Source organism: Pipistrellus kuhlii, unplaced genomic scaffold (genome assembly GCF_014108245.1).
Source record: "Pipistrellus kuhlii isolate mPipKuh1 unplaced genomic scaffold, mPipKuh1.p scaffold_m20_p_5, whole genome shotgun sequence".
NCBI lineage: Eukaryota > Metazoa > Chordata > Mammalia > Chiroptera > Vespertilionidae > Pipistrellus > Pipistrellus kuhlii.
Genome location: NW_023425551.1, coordinates 83,390,205 through 83,400,877, shown reverse-complemented (window position 1 = coordinate 83,400,877; position 10,673 = coordinate 83,390,205). Strand labels below are relative to the sequence as shown.

Sequence of the window (10,673 nt, the reverse complement as noted above, 5' to 3'; positions counted from 1 at the left end):
AGCCCTCAGAGGTGTGACCTACGTTTGAGATAAGGATTGTCTCCAAACACTGGGACCTGTGTGCCACCCCCATACTGGGAGGGAGGGTGGAGGCCAGAAAAACCTGTTTCTCCGTTTGCCCCAGCCCAGCTGCCAGGGAACTCCCTGAAGGGTCCTGGGCCAGGTGGGGCTGTGGGAGCTGGACAGCAGGGCTCCTGACAATAAACGCACGACTCGCTGGACACAGGCATTTATTACTCAAAATGGAAAGAGGGGAGCAGGGCAAGGTCCTCAGGTCTCTTCTCGAGCCATCACGGGGACAGGCCCAGACCCCAAGGCCCCCTCAGCAGGGCACGGAGGAGTGCAGAGCACAAAGGGGAGCCCTTCGGGGGCCAGCGGAAGGTCTGGAGTGGTCTGGAGGACAGGGGAAGGCACTGAGCAAAGCGGAGAGGAGGGGTGGGGTAGAATGACGGACAGGGAGACCACAGTCTAATCAAAGAAATGTGAAGGGTCTAGAGAAATGTTTTTCTGAGCAAAGGGAACTAGGGGAGACCACTGTGGGAAGCCAGGGGATCGGGAGACACGGGAGAGGCTGAGGCTGAGGCGGGGAGGAGTGGGTGTCAGTGCAGCAGCCAGAGGCCAAGGCCAGCCAAGGCGGTGAGGAGGCCCAGGCCCAGGGCCGGGGCGGGCCGCGGGGCGGCGCTGTTGCAGCTGTCCTTCTCACAGCAGGTGGTGTTGTAGGTCAGGCCCAGCTTGTGGTTGGTTTGGTTGAAGGCCTCCCGACAGGGCTCTTCGGGCGTGCCGCAGCGAAGGTTGGAAAAAACCCACATCTTGCCTGGGGGTGGGAGTGGGCAATGGTGTCAGCGGGATGGGCACCTGGGATGCTTGTGCCCCTTCCCCACCCCATGCACCCACTCACCCTCCTTTTCTCCCAGTTCTGCCCCAGCTTCCCCTTCTTTTCTCCTCTGTCTCTCCCAAGCCCCGTCCTGTCGCTTGCCGGCTGGGGTGCCTTGGCCCTATTCCTGCCACTCTCTGGGCTGTTTCCGAGGTATAATAACAGCCACATCACAGGGTTGTCATGAACAGAAATTGAAACGATCCACATAGAGACACAGAATGTGGATCATCTTTTGGCCAAAAGTTCTCATTGCTGTCATTCTCTGTTCCAGCTCAGCCTCAGCCCCAGTTGGGCCTCAGCCTCAGCCACAGAGTCTCCCGCTGGCCCCTGGTCCTCGCTAAAGAAGGCAGATTACCGAGGTACACATTTGTTGTCAGGCATTTGTGTCCTGGCTCCAGACGGCAGGACTTCCGGTCCACACAGCCCAGCACAGGGACCTTGTAGCAGGAGTGACAGCGAATGTCAGCTGGGAAGACACAAATCAGGCTGTGTGACGGGTGTCTGACTCAGCTGGCGCTGAGCCGCTCGGGGTGGGGGGAAGGTGGAGAACCAGTGTAATGGGTGTTCTGACCGGTTTGGTCTGACAGGGACAGGGCAGGTGAGTGACGGGGGAAAAGTGGAAGTGGGTGAGGGTGGAGTTGTTGCTCGGTGAGCAGCCCACACCCTAGCTGCCTTTCTCCTCTCCACTCCATCTGCGGATGAGTCAGGAGGGCATTGCTACCAACAACAGCAACTCAGGGCTGGGCCAGATGGAAAGTGAGGATTCCATGGGTGGAGGCGGTGGGGAAGAAGGAAGAACCCAGAGGAGGTCACAGGAGAGACTTGAAATAGGAAGAACTATTCAAAATAAGAATCATAGCCTTGCCAGCTGAGCTCAGTGGATAGAGCATCCGCCTGCGGACCTAAGGATCCGGGGTTCAATTCCAGTCAAGGTACCTGCCCGGGTTGTGGGCTCGGTCCCCAAGAGGGGGCCTGCAGGAGGCAGCCGATCAATGATCCTCCATCATTGATGTTTCTCTCTCTCCTTCTCCCTCTCTGAAATCAATGAAAATACATTTTAAATAAAAATAAAAACCATGGAGGATACAACACATGCAGAAGTGGCTTGGAACTGGAAGCTGGCGAGAAGGCATGTGCGGCCAGCTTCAGCCATTTACTCTTCACGCCTGTGCCCACCGAGCAAGTGGGCCGAGGCACCGACCTGAGTGATCCTCCCCCAGGAGCTCTCCCAGAGGGGCACTGTCTGGGCCAGATCACACTGCGCCTGGAGCAGAGGCGGCAGCACAGTCTGCCTCAGTAATGCAAGGTCTGGGCACGCAGGTTTGGTGAAGGAGGGATTTGGTCCAAGGAACAAGTCTGTGGCTGCCCCCGCCCTGGGGCAGCAGCCCTGGCACTCCCTGCCCAGAAGGAGGGGAAATGTCCCTGGCTCCCTAGGAGGGTCTAAGAAGTCTTTGGCACTTTCCAGAAAGCTGGTGTCCCTGGGGTACGCGCCCCCGAGAGGAGCAGGAGGCACTGGGAAAGGCTGCTGCTCGAGAGGCTGAGTGGGAAGTCCCTGCTGGAGCAGATGAAGGTGGGGTGCAAAAGGAGCCCCAGGCGGGCGCCGAGGCTCCGGAGGACACCCTGCCGAGTGCTGGGGAGAGGGGAAAGCAGGTGGGCTGGGTGGGCGCCGGCAAGGGAACTGGATATTAGGGTGGCCAAGAAGGGGCTCCGTGGAGTGGGGGAAAGGGGACTGGCCCCTGGCTTGACAGAAGAGTGGGTCTGGAGGGGGAGCATGCGCCGGGAATGGAGCCAGGCTCCTGGCACAGGGAGACCTGGCCGGAAGCACAGCTCAGCCATTGGGGCCGGTGCTGGGATCCTGAGGAGTGGGTAGTGGGGTGGTGGGTGGGGCGGGTATGAAGTCTGGACTGGGTGGACCAGGTCCTTGGGGCCCCAAGTGCTCACCTGAGACCCAGCAGAGCAAAGACGACAAGGCGAGCAGCAGAAGGCCTCTCATGGTGCGGGTCCTGAGGGGGTGGCAACAGCGGCTGACAGAGCAGATATCCGGGGACCCAGCTCTGGGAGTTGAGTGACCTTTTTGCTTTTATACTCCCAACGTCCCTCCCTTCCCTGCCTCTGGTGGCCCCTCCTCCCCATTATGGTGGGGAGGGGCTAAACAGTACTGGGTGGGGGAGGGGAGGCGGGAGAGACGCGAGGGAGGTGGGGCAGGATTGGGGTGGAATGTAGGTGAGCCATTTTGGTTCTTGGTTTCAGACCAAGGTGCTCCTCCTGGCGGGCCCCCCCCAGCCATGCTTGCCCAGTCCTCTGCTCTCAGAAGAGGCATCCCCAAAGGCGCCTGCAATGTTACAGCCCCCCCGCCCCCCAGCAGCTGCTGGCTCCTGGGAAATAGACAGTAAGTGTGGCCCACGGGGACTGCCAATTTTGGATCCCTGGGGCCACTGGTCAACGTGGGCAGAGGTTTTGGACGGAAAGAGCCAAATCAATCTCCATTCAGCTCCTACGTGGTCTGCCAGTCACGGCTCAGCCACAGGACTAGGGAGGAGGGTTTGAGGTGTCACCAAGGATGTCTATGATGTCACAGCAGCAGAGGCCTGGGCTGGGCTGGCGGGCCTGGGTGCACCGTCCAGTGAAGGCCCGTGAGGCCCTGGATGTGGAGCGTGTGCACCTGCTGCGAGGGGCCGACGTCAGAGCCTGCGGTTTGGGAGGTGCGGGCTGAGGGCCCGTGGGCACAGAGGCAGGGAGCACGTGCTGACAGGACAGACCGTAAGACAGTCACTTCGTGGAAAGTACTTGGTGTTCCCGTACGTCAGCCCTGGTCCTGGGCGTTCAGGAGGATGCGTGCAGTGCTCACACCCTCTGCCACGCAGGTGCTTGTGCTTCTGCAGGCGAGCAACAGGCCCGAGGCGAGGCCGGCGCTCGCAGCCGCAGCCGCAGCCGGCGGTGGAGGGCAGGTTTGGACCCAGCAGCTCCAGCATTCCTGATGCGCGGCCTGCTGGGCTGCAGGAGCCAAAGCTTGGGAGCCGCTGCGCGCAGAGTCCTGCCAGGCCGCGTGGTTTGAGGCCGTGAGCCTGCCCCGCTGTTCCCGGAGGCCCGCCCCCTCTTATCGCAGCCCCCAGACCCGCGGGCCCGCTCCTCCCCCGCGTTTCCCTCCGGTCTCCTCCGCTGATTCACTCCCTCCTTGCCCCGCCACAGCCCGCCATGGCCCTGGTCCTGCCACTGCTGCCGCTGCTGCTGTGGCGGGTTCAAGGGGACCCGCTGGGGAACTCGCATTACCGAGGCAAGTCTGAGGCCGGGCGGGGCGGCCGCGGGGCAGGGTGTGGGGAGACCCCGGACGGCGGGAGGGGGCTCTCCTCCCCGTGGGCCTGCCCTCACCGCCGCCCCCTCCTCCCCAGTTTCCTTGGACGGCCGTCCAGGGGAGCGGGTGAATCTCTCCTGCGCAGGGGTCTCCCAGCCAGTCCGCTGGGTCTGGGCGCCGAGCTTCCCGGCCTGCAGGGGCCTGCCCAAAGGCCGCCACCGCATCCTGTCCGTCTCCGCCAGCGGGACCCCCACCGACTCTCCCGCCTCGCCCTTCGCCGGCCGCCTGCGCGCCCTGGACCACCTGGGGATCCGGCGGCTGGAGCTGCTTCTGAGCGCGGGGGACTCGGGCACCTTCATCTGCAGGGGCCGCCGCGAGGAGGAGAGCCACACGGTGCTCCGCGTGCTGGGCGATGCGGCCGGCTGCGGGGGCTCCGGGCCCCGCCAGGGTAGGTGGAACCTCCGCGGGGCTTCAGGCCACAGAGAGGGAGAGCGAGCTGTCTGCCCTCGGACCGCTGACCACCCTCCCCGCCCCCAGGGTCTGTGTACCCCCTGCTCCTGACCCCCCTGCTGGGCGCCGCGCTGGTGCTGGCGCTGGGCGCGCTGGGCGCGGTCTGGTGGCGGCACAGGTGAGCTCGAGGGGCGGGGCCGGGGGCGTGCCCGCTCTGGAGCCCTGGGTGGTGGAGCCCCGGGTGGTGGCGGTTTGGTTTGGAGAAGGGGGTGAGCCACAGGCTGGGGTGGAGCTGGCTCGGGATGCTCAACAGGAGGCAGGATCTGAGCCGGGCGGCACGGTGGGGTGGGGCCTGCGCTCTCCTGCGAGAACGCAGGGTGGCGGTGAGGAGCCGGAGGCGATCCTGGTGGCTCTCAGAGCTGATTGTTCACGCCCTGACAGGCGCCCACCCCCACGCCCGCCGCGGCCGCGCCCCAGACCTGGTGAGCCTCCCTCCGCCCGTTCCTTTCCCCTCCTGCACATCCCCAGCCCTCAGGCCTCGTCCGAGCCCTGCGGGGAGCGGACGAGTTAGTCACCTCCTCTTAATCCTCCAGCTCTGTCCCCCCCACATAGTCCCCCGAGTGACAGCCGAGCCCCAGAGACCAGCAAAGGCCGAGGAGCCCAAGGCTGCGGGGGACCTGGACCAGGAGTCGGTGAGGGCTTGGGGTGGGAGGGGCACCGGCCAGGGGCCCTGAGAAATCCGGACCCAGGGAGACAGGCCTGGATTGCTAAGGAGTCAGACTTCCGAGCCGCTGCCCACCTGCCCCCCGCAGAGCCTGCTCTATGCGGACCTGGATCGCGCGGCCCTCAGACGGCCCTGCCAGCTGTCCCCAGTGGCCCCTGCTGACTCCTCCACCATCTACGCGGTTGTCGTCTGAAGGAAAGCCCTTCCTCCTGACGTCACAAGCTGGGGCTCCCAGCTCCCCAGGACTACCCTCTCCGTCTTCACTCCCCGGAAATGAAGGCACCACAGCACAGAATGAGCACTGGGCTGGGAGTCAGGAGACCTGGCTCCGGGCTGCCTCTGCCACTGAGCTCTCCTTCAGCTGCCCCAGCACCTGGAACCTCCATGTCTCCTTCGCCACCGGCCCCCCTAAAGCTCACCGAGGCGTTTCCCACCTTAACTGAGGCGTCAGCCACTCCAAGAGAGCGGCTCCCTCTTCCCTCCCTTCCAATCCAGCTCCTTGAACCCGGAATACACCTGTCTCCTCCTTCTCCTGCACTCTGCCCCCGGCCTGGCTTTTGATAACTCCTTCTTTAAGCTGTTTTTCTTTCTTTTTAAAAAATATATTTTTTATTGATTTTTTTTTTTTTAACAGAAAGGAAGAGAGAAGGGGGAAGGAGAGGGAGAGCTAGAAAAATCAATGAGAGAGAAACATCGATCAGCTGCCTCCTGCACATCCCCCACTGAGAATGTGCCCACAACCAAGGTACATACCCCTGACCGGAATTGAACCTGGGACCCTTCAGTCCGCAGGTCGACGCTCTATCCACTGAGCCAAACCGGTATAAAGCTGCTTTTCTTTAATGCTGATGTCTTCCTTCTGGACTCCTCTTCCTTTCTCCCTACCGCCATGGTATTCCCACCATTGTCGCTTGTCCTTTTATCTTCCTCTTCTGGGGAGTTATCTATCACCTGGCCTCAGCCCTCACCTTGGCAATGACACCCAGTACGCTCCAGCTCAGCTGTCAGCTGAGGGATTTCTGAACTGTCCCTCAGACATCCCTGTCTGTCTGGCCCTCCACATTCTCCATACGGCCTGTCCAGAACTCCAAACGTGCCGTCATACTCTGCATTCCCTCTTGCCGAGGCCAGAGCCTGAGTCACGCAGCACACCTCCTGTCACACGATGAGCCACGTCACCAGTTCCAACGTCACCGTCAAACCCTCACCCTCCCCACGCCCAGCACTGCCACCGGAGTGTTTGCTCCTCGTTTCCCTGGGTCACCCAGAAACCCACCTCACGCTTTTCCCCTTCCCCCCTCCCAAAGGTAGATCCTTCCCAAATATAACCTACGTCTGACGCCTGTATTTCAGATCGGCAGTATTTCTTTCCTTAACCGCAGCCCTGGGCCCAGGGGCCTTGGCTGTGGGTCACATACCACAGCACGCTGCCTACTCTGTCACGGCACACACACCGCCAGCCGTGGAGGAACCCCGCAGGCCCCGCTGTGTGCCTCTGGCCGGGCACTGCCCTCTTCACTTTTGCTTACAATTCTCCTTCCTCTCCACTGCCTGCCTGGCTAGTTCTTACTAATCCTCAGGACTCAGTTCAAGTGCGGGCTCCGGGAAGCCGAGGCTGCATGCACTTTGATGCCCGGGGAGTCCCCTTGTCTCTCATAGCAACAGCCTCCCGTGACTTGTTCCGTCACAACCGTCTTCCCGTTGGGGAGCAATGTTCGAGAACTGTGAGTGCCCTGGAATCAGGAGACTGGCCCTTTTCATGAACTGCCAAGCCTCAGTAACTGAGTGAATAAAAATTAATATTTCTGCAAGTGTTATTTCTTCCTATCAACTTCGGGCAGGTTAGTAATCTACCAATCTCTGAGTCACCTGAGATTTAGATAAATTCGGTTAGTGGCCCACCCATGCTCGCGCCCAAGCACCTACGGCACAGGGCTGGGCAATGAGTCAGCGAGTGCCAGCGGGGGCGTGAGGAATGAAGAGGCCTCTTTCCCTCACTACCCCCCCTCCCGCCTCAGGTCCCGGTCCCGCCCGTCCCTCCGTCCCAATAACACAGCAGCCACAGCCCAGTCTGAAAGGTCAGTTCTGTTTTATTATTTTGGGAGAGAAGACTCACCCCATGGTCTCTATCCTTCTTCCCACACTATGCCCTCTCCCTACCTTGGGACCCTGTTCCCACTATTCACCATCCTTTCTCTAACCCTCCTTCCCCTTCTGCGCCCTGTACTGCCCTGGCCCTGACCAACCCAGACCCCAAGGCCAGGCCCTCAACTGTGGGGGCGTGTGCTGAGTACCAGGCAGAGGGAGCTGAGCCCAGCACCTGCCTTCTCCAGTTCAGAGCAGGACACAGGGACCAGGGTGACATCGGAGAGCTTCTGCAGTGCCTGCAGGAGGACATGGGACGGGGAGATGGGAGTGAGACTACCACAGCCCCTTGCAGCCACATCAGAACGTCCCACTCAGGCTTCCAGGAAAGGACCCCTCCCTCCTCCTCCTGCGAAGACTGAGATGCCTCTCCTGGTTGTTGGTGGAGCTTCCGCCCCCCCTCACCTCCTGGCTGTGGGGCAGGTCCCCCCCTCCGCCTCCCCTCACCTCCTGGCTGTTGGGCAGGTCCCCCCCTCCGCGGTGCAGCAGGAAAGGGGGCGCCCCCGGCAGCCCCGGGCGCAGGAAGAGACAGTCAGCGGCTGCGTCATCGGGGAGGGTCAGGGAGGCGTAGGGGTGGTCCGTCAGCGCCGCCATGGCCTGGTGTGGAGGGAAGGGCAGCACTCAAGTCTCGGAGCCTCTGCACCCGAGCCTGGTGCCCGCCCCCGGGCTGAGTGCTGGGACAGTGACGCCGGTGAAATAATCATGGCGCAGCACACACTGCGAGTCAGACCCTCGTCTATGCGCTTGGGTTACCTCTGCTAATTTCACCTCAGATTCACATGCAGTCCTTCCACCTGCAACCTCTCTCCCCGCTCCCCTTCTCCGGCCCCGCCAGGGCCCCAACCACCCTTCACGTCACAGCGCAGATGCCTGCGGGGGTTTGGAAGACCGTGTAAATGTGAATCCACTCTGTCCCCTGGTCTCTGGTGCCCAGTCGGCAGTACTCCGGTTTTCACTGATGAACTGCGCCCTGAGGGCAGGGGCTGGGCCAATTTCCGGAGCCTCCAGCCCCGCCCCCGGCCCATAGCCCCGCCCCTGCTCACCCGGACCGCCTTTTGGGCGGCGTCGCTGCTCCCCGCCACCACGGTGCGGGGTCCCCCCATGCCGCAGAGGCTGCGCAGGTGGCAGGGGCCGGAGACGGGCACTGTGGAGACGGCGAAGTCCTGGGGGACGGGGCAAGTCCTCAGGGACTGGGAGGTGAGAGCCCCCTCCACATTCCCCGCCCCCGCCCGCTCCCGCATCTCCCACCGGCGCCCCGCACCCCTCCCGAGGCGGGCCGCCCCTCACCCGGAACGTGTCGGCCACGATCTCGGCTCCTCGGTGGTTGGTCCACTTGGAGAGGCCCACGAAGAACTCGCGGCCTGCGCCCGAGGCCAGAGCGTTAAGGGCGGGGAGGGGGAACGTGGGAAACGAGACCCCAGAGGGCCTGGCCTCCCAACTGCTCCCCAGCCCCGCTCCCCGCTCCTGGGCGGCGCCGGCCTCACCGGTGAAGAGGACATCGGTGCCATCCAGCGTCGCGTTCTCGTCCCCCATCTCCACAATCCGGAGCCCCAGGTCCTGGAGGGCTTGGCGGACTCCATCCACCTGAGGGAGGGAGGAGGACTGAGACATTCCCGCCCAGCTCTTCCCTGAAGCCTGGGGTGCCCCTCCCCGCGCCCCCGGCGTCACCTCGGGCCTGCGGGCCGGGCTCCAGGGCCGCGCGATCAGGGCCGTGTCCCCCTGGATCACGGCGGTGTCGCCAAGCAGCGGTCCCAGCGGCAGCGACTCTTCGGGAGGCAGTTCCAGCAGCTGAAGCCCCAGCCGCTGCCTCAACTTGCCGCCCAGCACCCCGTGCTCCCGCTGAGCTTTGGCCAGGTCCAGGGCGGGGAGGCCGGCCCCCGCACCCTCCCCTGACGCCAGGCTCTCCGGGACCCCGCGGATCAGGGCGTGGGAGCAGCGGCCCAGCCCCTCCCCCGGAGTCCCCATCCCATCCACACGCCGCCCCTCCGGCAGCCCGACTTCTCCCTTTCCTCTTCTCACGTCAGCCGTCTGCGAGGAGACAGAACGGGGCGGGGGAGAGAGCCAGAGGGGCGTGGGGAGGTGTCAGAGCGCGGGGTCTCCCTCCGGCCGCCTCCCGCAGGCCTTCCTCGGCTGCCCACCCAGCGCCCGCACCACCGCGACCCGCTTCTCCTGGGGCGGCCGCGGGGCAGGACCCCGGCATCTCCAACACCTGTTGCCCCGGCCGGCGCCCCTCTGGCAGCCGCTAGGATGCGCTCACTCCCCAAAAATGCGGCGGCCCCGCCCCCTTAACCCTCCGCTGCTCGAGCGGCGCGGACCCCAAGTACGGCGGGAGCCCACGGGGTTCCGGGACCGGAGGCAGCCGGGAGGGCCTGGGGGTAGAAGTCTGGGGTCCAAACCAGAAAGGGAGAGGGCAAGGAGGGAGGAATTATTAGAGTCTCCGCAGTTAAATAGCATCTCCACCCCGGCGCGCCCGGCCCGGCCCCGCGAGTCCCGGAGGACCGGAGAGGTCCGGGGGGGCGGGGCGGGGGCGTGGCCCCGGGGAGCGGGCGCCGCTCCAGGCTCAGGACCCCGTCCCTTCCCGCCCGCTCTGTCTCCCCCAAAGTCCACCCCAGGCAGCTCCGCAACTCAAACGCCGGCCCCCGCGCTCTGTCCGGCGCAGGCACGGGCCCGGCCCCCCGACTCCGGCCCCAGCACAGTCCGGGGACGCCGCCCGCTCCAGACTCACCTCCGACGCCCACCCCTACTCCCGCCGCTCCGGGATCTGGGCCGGGGCCCCAAGCCCCGTGGGGACAGAGTTGGCGGAGACAAGCCTGGGGGGCTGGAGCTCTAGCTGTGCGGAGGGAGCCCCCGGCTAGGCCGGGGCGGTCGCGGCGGCGGGGCAGGGGCTCGGCGCCGGGCGGCTCCAGGGCATTGTCTGAGCGGGACAGGGCCGGGCTCCGCAGGCCACGCCCCCGCCCCGCCGCCGCGCCCGCGCCCCCCTTCCCAGAACTGGCCCCGCCCGGCGAGCCGCACAGGCCCACCCAGACATGGCCGCCCCTGCCGGCTGGGCAGCGAACGCAGCGCGGGCCCCAGGGCCACGCGACAATGGGTAGGCAGTAAAAATGGCAAAATCACCGCAAGCACCCTTCTCCTGATTCCTGGCTTCTGCCCCGGCTCAAGGTCACTGACCCACCGGCATTCGCATT

At 64.3% G+C, this 10,673-nt stretch overlaps 3 protein-coding genes across 5 annotated transcripts; 1 reads left to right on the top strand and 2 right to left on the bottom strand.

Annotated features, from left to right (window-relative positions):
* Positions 1–219: 219 nt before the first annotated feature.
* LY6G6C (lymphocyte antigen 6 family member G6C) lies at positions 220–2,970 on the bottom strand. The gene is made up of 3 exons (XM_036413966.1): positions 2,819–2,970; positions 1,233–1,343; positions 220–814 (listed from the first exon to the last, which is right to left on the bottom strand). The coding sequence occupies exons 1-3, from the start codon at positions 2,868–2,870 to the stop codon at positions 600–602; spliced, it is 378 nt and encodes a 125-aa protein (XP_036269859.1). The 5' UTR covers positions 2,871–2,970; the 3' UTR covers positions 220–599.
* A 467-nt stretch (positions 2,971–3,437) lies between these two features.
* Positions 3,438–5,770, top strand: MPIG6B (megakaryocyte and platelet inhibitory receptor G6b). Its single transcript, XM_045573167.1, has 7 exons — positions 3,438–3,579; positions 3,760–3,814; positions 4,067–4,617; positions 4,707–4,797; positions 5,061–5,101; positions 5,232–5,311; positions 5,432–5,770. Exons 1-7 carry the CDS (start codon positions 3,438–3,440, stop codon positions 5,534–5,536), a joined length of 1,065 nt encoding a protein of 354 aa, XP_045429123.1. The 3' UTR covers positions 5,537–5,770.
* A 1,645-nt stretch (positions 5,771–7,415) lies between these two features.
* Positions 7,416–10,579, bottom strand: DDAH2 (dimethylarginine dimethylaminohydrolase 2). Of its 3 annotated transcripts, XM_036413952.2 has the most exons (7): positions 10,214–10,579; positions 9,157–9,516; positions 8,973–9,072; positions 8,776–8,849; positions 8,532–8,651; positions 7,936–8,085; positions 7,416–7,727 (listed from the first exon to the last, which is right to left on the bottom strand). In XM_036413952.2, exons 2-7 carry the CDS (start codon positions 9,451–9,453, stop codon positions 7,611–7,613), a joined length of 858 nt encoding a protein of 285 aa, XP_036269845.1. In that variant the 5' UTR covers positions 9,454–9,516; positions 10,214–10,579; the 3' UTR covers positions 7,416–7,610. The 3 variants fall into 3 exon arrangements, with proteins under 3 accessions (XP_036269845.1, XP_036269844.1, XP_045428868.1); XM_036413951.2 differs by having other exon boundaries at positions 8,973–9,516; XM_045572912.1 differs by having other exon boundaries at positions 8,973–9,509.
* Between the last annotated feature and the right edge of the window lie 94 nt (positions 10,580–10,673).